This window comes from Callospermophilus lateralis, chromosome 12 (assembly GCF_048772815.1).
Source record: "Callospermophilus lateralis isolate mCalLat2 chromosome 12, mCalLat2.hap1, whole genome shotgun sequence".
Lineage (NCBI taxonomy): Eukaryota > Metazoa > Chordata > Mammalia > Rodentia > Sciuridae > Callospermophilus > Callospermophilus lateralis.
The window spans coordinates 99,867,761-99,882,318 of record NC_135316.1 but is presented as its reverse complement, the minus strand read 5'-3'; the positions used below and the strand labels follow the sequence as shown (position 1 = coordinate 99,882,318).

The following is a 14,558-nucleotide window of genomic DNA, read 5'->3' as shown; positions in this document are numbered from 1 at the left end:
AACTAACTCGCCATTAAATTATTCTTAATCTGTGACTATATTAAGTTTAATAGTCTGCAGCTATTTGTATCTCATCTGATCTGTCTACAGATTAATGATAATGTCAGGGGCTTTTTGCTGTTGTTCCTTAAATAAACATTTATCTCTCTAAGCCAACTATATGAAAAAGCATCTTAGGAAACAATCAGAGAAACCTATACTGAGTTTGAACAAGAAAATTATCAGGGTTTCTTCCAAAAACTTCAATGTCATGAAAAAGAAATAGTTGGGAATTCTAGATAAATCAAGAACAAAGAGGGCTGGGCCTATAGCTCAGTGATAGAGCACTTGCCTACGTTGCGCAGTGCCCCCGGCTCAATCCCCACTGCTGAGAAAAATAAAATAAAATAGAGACAACTGAATGTAAAGTGTGATCATTGGTATAAATGATGTCTAGGCACTTTAAGGAAATTTTAATATGGACTGAGTATTTGGATATTAGGGAATTATTATTAATGTTGTTAGGTATGATAATATATAATAGTTATAGCGGAGAATGTAATTTTTGAGGAAAAACTGGCTGAAATGTGTTATTGCTTACTTTTAAGATGATTCTGATGAAAGGAGTCTGCACGTGTGTGTGTGTGTTTGAAACAGTAAAGCAAAATGTTAGCAATTGATCTAAGTAGTGGGTATGTGGATGTTCCTTGTACTATATTTTCCAACTTTTCTGAATTTTAATTCAAAATATTTACTAATAAAAAGTTGGAAAATGCAGCTCAGGCAAAGCTTGAGAGCTTCCTCCAGATTGCACCAGTCTTCAATGTTCTTATTCATAGGTCAACCCTAAGGACCTGGATTCCAAGTACGCCTATATCCAGGTGACTCATGTGATCCCATTCTTTGATGAGAAAGAATTGCAAGAAAGGAAAACAGAGTTTGAAAGATCGCACAACATTCGTCGCTTCATGTTTGAGATGCCCTTTACCCAGGCTGGGAAAAGGCAGGGTGGTGTCGAAGAGCAGTGCAAACGGCGCACCATCTTAACAGGTATGGTTTTGCATGTTGTCCACGTGCAGCGCTCTCTATTAGGGATGCAGAGGCCTTGAGAATTGGACACATCCTTAGTCACCTTAGTAGTGTCCTCCATGCCCATTTAAGCTCAACATTGAACAGTCATATTTTTCCATTTGTCTGTTTATATTTCTTCTTCCGCCAACCAGAAGTTCATATCCATGTAAGATCACTTACCCTTTTTAGCATCTGAGGAAAACAGTGGTCCTGTTTTTGCCCAGAGACTTTCACACACAATTCCAAGTGATACAGGAATGCCCCCCGAAGCCCATCTGGAATCCTCCTGGCCATGGCCACCTGGTCAAGAAACCACATTGAGACCTTGTCCACGTCACCAACCTCTGCTGCATGGACCTGCTCATTAATTTTAGGCTAACAGAATAAATGGTGGGTAAAGCTGGGTTTCTCCTACCTCTGCTGAAAGTGGCTGCTGAACTTCAGCTTAAAGTCCCCAGTCCCATGAAGCCTGCTGATTTCAGAAGCCACCTCTTCAGCTCAGGGAGTTTTACTTGACTCTTTGGCACTGTTCAGCCATTGATCTCCCATTCTTGCAAATATGGTTTGTATCATTTCTCAGTTCCTAACAAGTATAGAGTCACCCTCAGGGTGATTTTTACATTCTTTGGGTGATTTAGAGGACACTTGACCCACTTATTCTTAGGTTAGAATCAATGATATAATTAGGGTAACCAAAAACAAAATGTTTTTCTTGACAGAAAAAGAATCAGTAAGAAGCCAATTTAGAAAGCCAGGTGTCTCCATAGCCACCATTTGTGCACAATTTCCAATGAGCTGCCTTAGTTAAGTAAAACTAGCAAGACCCACTGTCTCCCTCAAGGTTGATGTTGGTGGACATTCCATCTGGAGAATAATGGAGGTTATAATTATACATTGTTATAAAAGAAAGGAGCACTATTAAGATGCCTCATTTCAAGTGGTTCTCAGCTCTTGCTTTACATTGTGAATTATATCTTAGTTGAGATGTTACCAAAATAAGAATAAGGGTCATCATCAAAAACTCAAAACAGTGTATTACAGGAAGAGAATCCACACACTTCCCTTTCCCCAGTCCTCTGTGATCGTTTAATGGTTGGCTTCATTCAAATAATAGAAGATAATATACACCAAGCTGCCCACATGGATACTAATAGCAATCTATAGATCCTCCTGCACTCCTGAGGAACTCATAAGAAAATAGTGGATGTGGAGGAAGGAAGGGCCATTTACAGACTGTCCGGATAATAGTGGAAGGATGGAGTGGGGTATGTATGAGGTGGAGGTATCAGGGAAGTGGGGTGGTAGGAGACAATAGAGGGGGTGGGGATTCCAATCATCCCCAGAACCCATCCTTCCATGCTACACAGGTCCTTGGCTGTTCATTCCAAAGGGGCTGGTAAGAATCTTGGCTGGTGGCTCACCAGGGTGTCTCCATGGCCCAAGGGAATTGGAGATAATGGAGGGGGAATGAATTGCTAGAAAGGAAAACCATCCCAGATGTTTGGAAACCATCCCAGATGTTAGTCCCTCCCATATGTAAATGCATTAATTTCCTAATGTACATGTTCCTGGCAAATTCTCATTAAATTAAATAACTTTATATCTAGATGGAATATTTATGGGAATTAGCAACACATACAGTGTTTATCTATACAGTGACGATGATGTCACTTTGGTTCCTTAAATCAGGTTATCAAAGGTTATTCCAGAACCAGCAACATCAGCAACCTCTGGGAACTTGGTAGAAATACAAATGTCCAGACCCCAAACTTGCTGAATCAAAAAACTCTAGGGGCGGGGCCCAGCTATTTATGTCCAAGCCCTCCAGGGTGTTCTGAGTCATCTTCAAGTTGAGAATTGCTGCTTTACAGAAAACCTAGTTCACTGCTGAGTCCAAGTCAGGTTTTTTTTTTTTTATCATGATTATTATTGACGTAGCATACTGATTCATAAGATAGGGTGTTTTCCCCAGCAAATGCCCTAAGGGTTACAGTTTAAATTTGTTACAGAACTATTTTAGATTAGATAAAAGATGCAAGCAAAGCTCTGTATGTGCCAGAACAGAGGGGACAAAGAGTAACTGCACTGCCCAGATGGGCAGAATAGACACAAGCTGATTGGTCGAGGATTAACCACTTCCCACACCTGTGGGACTGAGAAGACAGGGCAGCAGGAAGCCTGACCTGGGACTCCTGCAGACCCTGGTCACAGCCTCCCTGTGTGAACTTGAGCAGGTTGTCAAACCTCTCTGTACTTAGTTTCCTCATCTGTAAAGTGAGAGTCCTAATTTTTTTTTTCAGTTGTAGTTGGACATAATACCTTTGTTTTACTTATTTATTTTTATGTGGTGCTGAGGATCAAACCCAGTGCCTCATACGTGCTAGGCAAGTGCTCTACCACTGAGCCACAACCCCAGCCCGAAGAGTTCTAACATTTTTCTCATATTAAATAAATATGTAATTGTAACCAGGATGGGGAAAAACTTACTTTGTTTTGCTAAATTTCATCCACCACTGAGTTCCTTGCTCTTTTGGGGCTGATAATGAACAGAGGAGATTATAGTATAATAAAAGGCACATGCGCATGCACACATACACACACAAAAATCGGTTTTTGCCCTGAAATATTTCAAAATGTGGAAAGGGTGGTTCTGAGGTGTAGTGTAGGTGTGCTCTGTGCTGGCCTTAGTCAAGGATGTGGACAGTGGGCCTTCTGAAGACTTTAGCTTGAGAGTTTCCCCTTCAGCTCCCAGATCCCCTAAGTTTCTCTTCCATTGTTTTGCTTCAAATCTGACATTTGACCTTGACAGTTGTAGAGGAGCCCTGGCCTCCCCTGCCCTCCATACCAGCCAAGGCTCACCCTCCTGGATAGCACCCGATCATGGAAAAGCCTCATGTCACTCCCAGCCTTCCAAGTTGGAAGTCTCACAGGAGAGTGGGGAGCTGCAGCTCCAAACCTGGGTTCTGTGTCCCAACAAAAGAAAGTTTAAAGTGAGACATGAAAAACAAAGCAAGAGAACTTTGTTATAAGTGAAAGTAAAGTAAGGCTCAAGCTGAAAGCATTCTCAAGAGAGTGTGGATCATTTCTGAGTAGAGAACAACAAAGGAAATATTGTTTTTTCCAATGTATTGATCTTTCCTAGTTACCAATCAGTTATTCAACTGCTCCCTCACATCACGTTGAAGTTTCTGACCTTAGTTGGTCCTCTCTTGAACTGTCATGGCCATCCTATTTAGGGGGCTTCATCTACATCTAATCCTATGTTGATGGTGGATATTGGAGTCAATAGCTGGACAGAATTTACCCTGATGCACCTGCTCTACTAAAGAAATTTCTCTTCTGAAATATACTGAGAAACCTATGACCATAAATTCTAACTTTATAGTGACCCAGTCAACCCTCTCAGGAGTTAATCCCATTAATCATTCTTTTTTGATATATTTCTTAATTGGCTCCCTTTTCCACCTGTTTATTCTCAAGGTTTATGTACTAGTTATTTTTCTATTAGTTATTCAATTATTCTTTTGCCTTAAAAGCAGTTTAAAGAAAATCTTAAAAGTAATTTAAAGAAAACCTGTTACCTTGCTGTTATTGGTTTGCATTCCACCGCTCCCCAACAAAAGTATCCGAGTCTGCCTCAAAGCATTATCCTGCCTTTCTTCTTTCCTGGGTCTTATGCCAAGGGGTTTCTGCCCAGTCACTTTCCAAAGTCTTCCACACCATGCCCATACTGCACTCATGTCAGAAATATCCACTCACCTTCCAACTTCTGTTCACTGTGAGCCATCCATACGGTCATCACACATATCCCTGTGTCTTCCTCCTCTTCCTGCAGGGCTGCAGATCACTATAGTGATTGTTTATCAGTAATGTAGTGGCTTGCTCAGTTGGTCACCTGACTGTCCACCTTCTAGGGCCAGTGTGCCCTCCCATATAGTCTTTAGGACAGTAATGCTTTCATTCATTTAACAAGGTACCTTTGGCCCTGGCATTGTTGCATCTCGAACTCATAAAACAAATTTCTGTGGCCTTGTGCAGCTTCTATCCCAGCAAGAAGAGACAGGCAGTAGAGAGTCAACAAGATGAGCAGATGTATCAATGTTATAACATATGTTCTGGAGAAAAGCAAAGGAGATTGGAAATGTGAGATTGAGGGGGAGGATTGCAGTTTAAATGGAGGGGCCAGGGTAGGCCTCATTGAAAAAGTGATAGGTGAGAAGTGGGCCATGCAAACATATGGAGAGAGAAGAAGCCATTCAGACAGAGGTCACCACCTGGGGTGCCTGTGCCCAGGGTTTTCAGGGAACAGAGGGACTGGTGTAACTGGAGCCCATGGAGCCAGAGGGAGAGGAGTGGGCGTGAGCCAGCAAGGCAGGCTATCCTGGATCACATGGACCCAATAGCTCGGGCATAGACCTCAAGTTTTCTCTGAGTAGTGATGCTGTACCTCTCTTTCTCTTCAAGTCTCTAGTTCCAAACCCAAGCAGCAGTGGCTCAGGATTTTCACTAAGCAAAATCAGTGTGATCCATGCACTTCTCTTGTTTTGTTTTGTTTGTTTTTCTCTGAAATAGTGGTGCTACCACACCATGACTCTCAAGAATACTGTTACACTGATTACATTTGTTGTGACATGACTACTGGCCTTGTGAAACATGTCATAGGTGCTTTTTCTGTAAAAATGAGAACATATTAGCTTTCCTCTATCTAGCACATCAGTCTTTCCAAATACAAATATACCTCTGGTCAGACCACCATTTCCCCAGCTGGTAAACAGCAATGCCCAGTTCTTATACACTGTAAAGGGAACTTCATTCAAAGAGAATTTATCAATCACAGTATTACAGTCTAAAAAATGTATATCTTCAAGGATACAAACCCAAGGCAGGAACCCTTGGCTTTCAAGTGGTAAGACATTTTGAGAATAGAAGAGGCATATAAATGTGATCAATGAGGTTGTCTTGGGCTGCACATTTTTGCTAGCTTTGTTCAGACATTGGTGGGCCCCTGGAACAACCTCTGACTTATAGGAGCTGATTCTCCCAAAATGGAAACACATTTTGTGGTATGTCCTTCCTGAATAAACCCTCCTCAGCCCTTTACTAAAGAGTAAAGAAATCAAAACAACCACTCTCAGCTTTTGCTTATTAAAAAATAAAATAAGCTTTTAAGTGCATATCATGTCTGTTAGTAAATATATATTAAATGAGAATATTAATTATTCATACGATTATTATAGAAAGCAACAGACAAAATCAGAATCTGCCGTTTCTCTTTTCATTTTTAGGTTAACTCTTTAATGTTAATATGTTTAGATATCTTATGACAAGTGAAAATAATATTAATCAGATGTTTTTGTTTCTAAAAAGTATAAGAAACAGTAAATATTTATATTTTTGCTGCTGTATGTTTCACAACAGTTTTCAAATTTCTGGTTCATGATTGCTTTGCTTGGAAATATATTCTTATTAGTTTTTATTGATTTCTCAGATTTGTGCAAATTTAGTATGTGATTCAAAGTTGTTGTTTGGAGAAAAAGGAACTTTCTCAGGGGTATCTTATGGAACTATTTCAGACTTAATCTTTTACATAACATCTCAAAACCATTTGGTCTTTTTTGTTTTCAAAGCCACCTATACCTACCAACTCATTCAGGTCTTACCACTTGGCTGAGAATGTAGCTCAGTGGTAGAACACTCACATATTATGTAAGTGTTTGATCCCCAGCAAAATAAATAAATAACAAATCTCACCACCTCCAAGGAAGGTAAGACAGTTATGGATAAGAAAATTGAACAGGGAATGATAAGATGATTTTTTTCAGAGATGTGCTTCTCACATAAAGGAACAACAAGGATTCAGCTCTCTTGGTTCCATGTGATATGACCCATTAAACAACAAGATTATAAAGAAAAAAAAATTCTGGTTCCATGATAAAGTATTAACATGTAGCTTTAGCAAGCTTTGGATTCCTTGTCTATAAAATAGAAATAATAATTACTTCTACCTCAACAACAGTAAAGGTGGTGCCGACTGTGGAATAATCCTGGGCCTCATTCCTCTGCAGCAATACACTGCTTCCCTTACGTAAAGAAGCGGATCCCTGTCATGTACCAACATCACACTGACCTAAATCCCATTGAAGTGGCCATTGATGAGATGAGTAAGAAGGTGGCTGAGCTCCGGCAGCTGTGCTCCTCAGCTGAAGTGGACATGATCAAACTGCAGCTCAAACTCCAGGGCAGCGTGAGCGTCCAGGTAAGCCAGGCAGAGCCAGCTGAGGGCAGAGAGGCAAAAGCCCTTGCACCTTGTGAATGTCAAGTCCTTCATACCAGCAGGGTCTGGCTTAGTCCCTGTTACCTTGCCCATTGTCCATGTAGCTTCTCCTAATATCAAAGGGAAAGGTAGTGACCCCTCCCAACCTCACCTACAACATGTCATCCTCACTCCACTGTCTGCTAGGACAAGAGATCGCTCTATAGCACCTGATTTTCCAGTAATTTGTGGGGTTTTGGTTGCTTATTAGAAGCACCAAGACTCTTCTATATATAAGAAGGGCAGATAATAGTAGGTTTTCTTGTAAAGCTGTTGGTTTTTGGTTTCTATGAAAATTGTGTCTGAAAAACTACCTGAAGTTTCACTCTCTCAATAATATTGTGATTAACAGAAATTATTTTTTAATATAGTCCAATCAATCAATTTCTCCTTTACTGGTAGCATTTTTTGTGTCCTTTTAAAGAAACTCATGCCCTTTCCAAGACTTAAAAGAAGTTCTCTTGTGTTTTCCTCTTTTGTTCAGCACTTACATTCAGATTTGCAATGTATCTAGAATTGATTTTTGTATATGTAGGGCAAGGGTCCAGGTACATTTTTTTTCCATATGATAATCCAAGTGATGTGCACCATTTATTGAAAAGATCATCTTTGATCTAAGAACTGATTAAAAGATATGTTCAATTTGTGAAAATTCAATCACCTCCCTCCAGTGACTATTGTGCATCTTGCTTTTTGGGTAGGCTAAAGTGTGTATAAGTAATTCCCACATGTTTATTTCTATACAGATTCATATATCTCATTGTTTTCTCTTTCAAGTAGATGTGTTTTTGAAAGTTACATGTAGATTATTCTACAAAGAAAGTTTTTTGCTTTATTTTCTGAAATCAGTTTTTGCCTGTGATTCATCTAATCCATGCTAAAGAAACATGAGTTTTTGCCTAAAATTTTTCTAAATGTCATTGACCATAGAACTATTCAGTTTCCAGCCTTCTCTCTTATGTCCTGAAAGGAAATGTTCCAAAATCAGTTAGCAAGTGAATATAAATATTCCAACAATGTGATTACAAAGCAGGGCCAGAAACCATGATTTTCTGTAGTTGGAAACAAAATCACTCAATAATCTAACCTGAGAACATCCAGCCTGTATCAAAAGGCTGTGGAGGGATGTGGGCATCAGTACTGTGTGGGCCTGTACAGGTTGAGCTGCCTACAGGGCAAAATATGCCCTGTCATTTGACAGTGATCTTCAAATTTTATAATATAATACATAACTGTGTTGTATAAAGCAAATAAATCCATGTTGAAATGAAGAGATTAAGCTTATACTTGTGCCCACCCAGGTAGCAAAAACATTGTGGCCAGAGAATATTAATTCTGACATTTTATTTGTGTATTTCTGTGATTCATTATGGGGCTCACAAGACTGCTGCTTTACAGGACAGCTTCTTGACCCTGCACTCCAAGATCTAATTATATTAGGTTTTGTGAAGTCTTATCAGCTTTACTCTTTGTATTTGTGAAATTGACTGTCTTATAGATAGTTGGTAATTACGGTGGTCTCCATTAGCATGATCCCACACACCCAGCAAACCTAATGCCAAGTCTTACCCTACACATTTAGTCATCACAGGAGGTGAGCTAGCTGTCCCATCTCAGGCCCCACTCCTGATACTGTGGCTCGTTCCTCCTATCTCCCCACCTCTGGTTTGAATTCCCATGGCTTGGTTTTCCTGCCACTACAACACAAGTTCTGCATAGCCTGGATCAGAACCTCAGACAGACAGACAGCTCTCCCTACCTCCCACTTTTCCAATCGCCAAACCTTCCTGGAAAAATTATGCATTGATCACGTGGCCCAGTTCCTTCCCAAGCTCTGAGGTACTAGAACATTCTTCCCATCCCAGGTTGCCCAGCCTTCTTTTTCTCCTTATTTCTGTATTTCCTGACTTACCAACTTCAGAGAGCTCTTCTTAGCTAATTGGAAGAGAGATGCAGAGTTCTGACTCACTTGCCATGTTGCTGGACACTCTTGTTGCCTTTGCAGCACACCTCAAGTGGTTACTGCATCTGAGAACAGCAGATCTTTTGCCAATAGCTGCCTATACAGTTCAGCAAAATGAATAGGTAATTTTTTAAAACTAGCTTATAAATAAAGTATGTTTTTTTTTTCATTTTTACCTGAATTCGCCCAATTGCCTTTAGTATAATGTAGGTAATTCTGAGGGCTCAAGCCTTGGTGGTAAAAATCCTTAGCCTGGGGCTGGGGCTATGGCTCAGTGGTAGAACACTTGCCTAGCATGTGTGAGGCACTGGAATTAATTCTCATCACCACATAAAAATAAATGAATAAAATTAAGTATTTTGTCCATCTACAACTAAAAATATTTTTAAAAATCCCTGGCCTGCATTGGAAGCCTCGGCACTGGTGTTTTGCTAGTTGGATGTTCAGACTTGACCAAGTCCAAGTCCTTAAATTTCAAGCATTTGTTCCTTCTTACATAAAGAATCTTCATCACAAGTGCCCAGGGATGGCCCAAGTAATGAAGCAAGTGACATGTGAAAGTATACAGTATTCTTGGTTTCCTTTTGGGTTATAACTTCCTAAAAGGCAGGGATCATGATTAACTCACTCAAACTCTCTTATTTTTTATCACATGCCCCCTGAAGCTAAATAGGTGGTTATAGTAAGTTTTTTTCCCCTAACATAAGTTAAATTCTCTGCTTATTTTCTAGGTCAATGCTGGTCCACTAGCATATGCACGAGCCTTCTTAGATGACACAAACACAAAACGATACCCTGACAATAAAGTGAAGTTGCTGAAGGAAGTTTTCAGGTAAGCATACTAAAAATGTCTTTTTCTTCTTGAGGATTGATCATTTCTGTGCTCACTGAAGAAAGAGTTGCCACCCTATGTCCCCTACATGGCTTTGCCTCCCTCTCTGCCCGTTTCAGGCAATTTGTGGAAGCTTGCGGCCAAGCCTTAGCAGTAAATGAACGTCTGATTAAAGAAGACCAGTTAGAGTATCAGGAAGAAATGAAGGCCAACTACAGGGAAATGGCAAAGGAGCTTTCTGAAATCATGCATGAGCAGGTAAGTGGCTCAGAGCTCTCATTGAGGGAATGTGTATTCACAAGATCTCAGATGCATCCTGTGAGGAACTAAGCCTTCCAGTATCTTTCCAGAGTTTTAGTATCTGAAGAAAAATATAACCTACCACACTCCTGCTCCTGTGGTCCTAGGTTACTTAGGAAACAGCTAACAGATTGCCCATCTGTTACTACCTAACCACCAGGGAGAGCAGCACCCACCTCCTTCTTGTTTTTAGAGATGCCACATTTCATGAAGTTTGCCTCTCCCCACAGTAATCTAGCCTGGAGAACTCACATCCATGCTGTCCTTACAACTATCTTTACACACTCAATCTTTTGAAAGAACAGGACTTTCCAGCCTGGTTTAAGGAATTATCTATTGCACTAAATTACTTACATCACTTAAAAATACATAGTGATTCCATTTTTTGTCTATTGACCACTGACCTGGTGTCCCAGTGGGTTCTTCATAGGTACTTCCCGTATGTTCCTATCATCATGGGCCTCGTTCCTGATTGTATTGCTCTGTCTCCTTCCTATATGAATTATTTTTGTGTTCCCAGTGGTCATCAGAGGAGACATCTGATCCAAGAACCAAGCAAACATCAGAGAGCAGCATCCACATTCATACGTGCCACTGTCCTACTCTTTATACTTAATGTTAGCTTCTTGAGCCCCATAGGTGGTTTTGTCTGTTCCCTACTTTATTGTCTGTGGGTCTTACAGAATAGAAGCCAGGGCCCTTTGAGTCAGTTATCCTATTACATGATGATTTCCCACTTACTAGATATGCTGAAACAGTGTCTCTTTCTGCAGTTAGTAGAAAACTAATTTCAGTATTTGAACTTTAACTCACTTGCTTTTTTTCTCCTCCATGCTAACACCTCAGATGGGATGGTAATGTCACTTTTAAATTTTTTTTTCTGATAAACTAACTCACTTAACCTGACTCACATAAGATTATTGCTGAGTTTGAGCAGCTGCAGACATTGTAGAGTGCATGTGCAAAGGAAAGCCGCCCTCATCTGTGCACTTTAAAAAGTGGAAAAAATGCAAGGGGATGGAGCTCAGTGGTAGAAGTCTTACCCAGCATGCTCAAGGCTGTGGGTTAGATCCCCAGCACCAAAAAAAGAAAAAAAAATGAAATAAGTAAATGATGTATAAATAATTAAATAGAAGGAGAAGGTCTAATGGGCACCTGTTTATGGAGAAAACTTTTCATGGAACCTCTAGATTCCCACAAAATGCAGAGCTCAATCAGTGGGTGCCAGCTTTCAGCACTAGAAAAGATGGAAATAGGAAGAAATTATAGGCTGAGACTGTTAAACTCCAAGGTCATATGGATGTTAGTTGCAGTGATATTGCTCTCCACTGTACCTTGAACTTCCCGTTGTGTCAACAACTGTGAAGATTAAGCCCTTGGAACACTTAAGCAAATGGGTTGTGGACTGGAGCAGTTGCTTCAGTTGCCTCAAGAGGAGCCTCTCTGAGGGCCTGTTATTGAGTCCCCACCTAGCTAGAGGCCTACACCCAGCTTCCTTCCTGGAGACGAAGGCTGTGAAAAGATGCGTGTTCAGGTCAGAGGGCAGCCACTCTCTTACCCAAGAGGGAAATCCGTAAGACCTTAAGGAGATAGGAGAGAAGCATAAATGGTTCGAAATTCATTTCAAAAGGCTCTGTCAAGGAACAAGGTTAGGTCATGTCCCAATCAAGTTGTAAGCTAGACCTCAAGTCATCTTAAGATATGATGAGTCTAGAGTGCTCTTCATTTACTCACTGGTAAAAACAATAAAACATGTTGCTCTTGTCTTTCTCTTTAAAATCTTGATCTGAAAATGACCACTTACTAGATATGATCAAACAGTCTCTCTGCAAACTGCCAAAGCCACTAACAGTAGTGGAGTGACTGTAGGGTGGCAAGTTCTGCATGTTGGTCTGAAATGCAGTTTTGAGAAATGTTCGGGGATCACCTTTTGATTGTGTCGTTTCTGTGCCTTGAGATTTGCCCCCTGGAGGAGAAGACAAGCATTTTGCCAAATTCCCTTCATATCTTCAACGCCATCAGCGGAACTCCAACAAGCACAATGGTTCACGGGTTGACCAGCTCGTCCTCAGTTGTGTGACTTCGGCTCATGGACCACATATGGGGACTTGCTTTGTCATTTGCAAACTCAGGATGATTTCCAAAGCTAATCACTGGGAAGACCGAGCACAGGGAGAAGCCATGGGGAACAGTAGAGAAAGGGAATGGTATTTCATAGCAGATTTTCTAAAGAGTGGGAAAAGGGTGCACATATTTTTTTAAATCTCACTGGCAATATTTAGAATTTTCCTTTTGTCTTAACAGAGATATGTGGCAGACACTCTTAAGCTGGAGTTGAATTTTATTCTTCCGTACAGAGTAGTATTAAAATAAATGTCCTAAAGAAAAACAGTGTTCTGAAATGTGGATGGCAGGGGCAGCAGCACTGAAACTGAGGCAGGGGCCTTCTGTCTCTAGGCTGAGCTGGAAAATCTTGAAGATACTATTTTTTCCTGTGGCACATTCAGGTTGAATACAAGAACTATTTTTGTGACTAGTTTTGATGACCTAAGGAAACTGACCATTGTCATTTTTGTACCAGTGAACAAGGAGATTTAGTGCTTTTATACTATTCCTTGCATTTAAAACATGTGAATGCTTAAGAAACTATGTGAGCTTAAAGTTAGTCAAACAGTTTAGAACCAAAGGCCTGTACTAACAAACGTAACTATGCTAAAAAGTAAAACTAGTACAGCATATCACTATGTACATACAGTTTGTTAATACAGCCTCGGCATTCTGTACATATATGTGTTACATTTCTACATTTTTAATACATCTGCTTCTGCATTAAGTTTAATTGTGACAAAGTTGTGCTGTTCTTAGTATATGCAATACATTTGACTTTACTGTTTTATTCTTGTATATAAAAAAGTGCAATATGGAGATGTACACAGTCTTTGCTATATTAGGTTTATAAACTATTAAAAATGTCATCCTTTTGCCAAAATGGTGGAATATGTGATTGGTAAATCATAAATTCTGTGGTGAATGGGGGTATAATTTAAAGTTTTCACCATGTTATATTTTCTTTTAAGACATTAATTTAGTAATTTTATATTTGGTAAAATAAAGGTTTTTAGTTTTATTTAACTGGATCACTTCCCTGCTGTAATTACACATTCTGTACCACATCTGTATTAAAAATAACATTGCTGATTTTCCAATAATGAACACTGAGTATTTATTGTTTGACAGTCCTAAGGGGAGCAGGATATTGAAATATTCCAGGGTGTGAAATAACGTGGTATCTGAAATTTTCTTTAATATTTTTAAGGAAAATTACTAGGGGATGGGTAGATAAAACAAGATTGACAAAATGATAGTAATTGTTGGTGCCGAATCTGGGTAAATGGAGGTTTTTCTGCTTTTGTGGAGGTTTCCATGATTCAGATTCCAAGAAGCAGGTTCAGAGGACTTGGGTGAATGCTTTGTTGACCCATCATCTGGCTCAAAATTGGACCAGTTACTCTCAAGTACCCATGGATACCTTTTACTGTGGCCTTGCCTCTTCACCTGTAGCAAGGCTTCCATCTTACCCTCTCCCTTACTTGCTTTTGAGGCAAATGCTCTGGAATGAGGTGGTTGTTTATCCCAGTGATTCATAGCAACTAGATGTGCATACTGCACACTAGGCCCCCCATCATCCCACTGCACTGGGTCATCAGTGGCTCAGATTGCAGGTGCTGCTCCTGCCTCTGGTGTGCCCAGTGGCCCCAGTAGACAAATCAGTTCATTATTATTTAGTCTCCTATAGTTCCAGTGATGGAAAGGAAACTTTCTACAAGGAATGAAATGGTCATTTTTCTACCAAAGGATTAAGAAGACTCTTTCTATATAACCAGTTGAGGAAAGATAGCCTGTGGTGCTGTGTACTTCCTGAGCACCTGATAACCTAGGATCTAGTGGCATCTGAAACAGTCTCCATTTATCAGTGGTCAGGGAAGAGGTCTTGAAGAAGAGATGGTAAAGGGTCATGGCCCCTGACCAGAGTCCACAGCCCATTTATTAGTTCATTCAGAAAAGTCTCAGTGTAGGTTTATGCTGAGTCTTTGACATCC

At 40.1% G+C, this 14,558-nt stretch overlaps 1 protein-coding gene across 12 annotated transcripts in view; it reads left to right on the top strand.

The window, feature by feature from the left end:
• The window catches only part of Dock9 (dedicator of cytokinesis 9), a 288,972-nt gene extending 275,301 nt beyond the window's left edge, over window positions 1–13,671 (top strand). For all 12 annotated transcript variants that reach the window (XM_076871913.1, XM_076871916.1, XM_076871911.1 and 9 more), the window contains 5 exons: window positions 819–1,029; window positions 7,116–7,306; window positions 10,058–10,158; window positions 10,278–10,416; window positions 12,416–13,671. In XM_076871913.1, the coding sequence (XP_076728028.1) occupies window positions 819–1,029; window positions 7,116–7,306; window positions 10,058–10,158; window positions 10,278–10,416; window positions 12,416–12,538 (765 nt within the window). In that variant the 3' untranslated portion in view covers window positions 12,539–13,671. The remainder of the gene's footprint in view (window positions 1–818; window positions 1,030–7,115; window positions 7,307–10,057; window positions 10,159–10,277; window positions 10,417–12,415) is intronic.
• The last annotated feature ends 887 nt before the right edge of the window (window positions 13,672–14,558 follow it).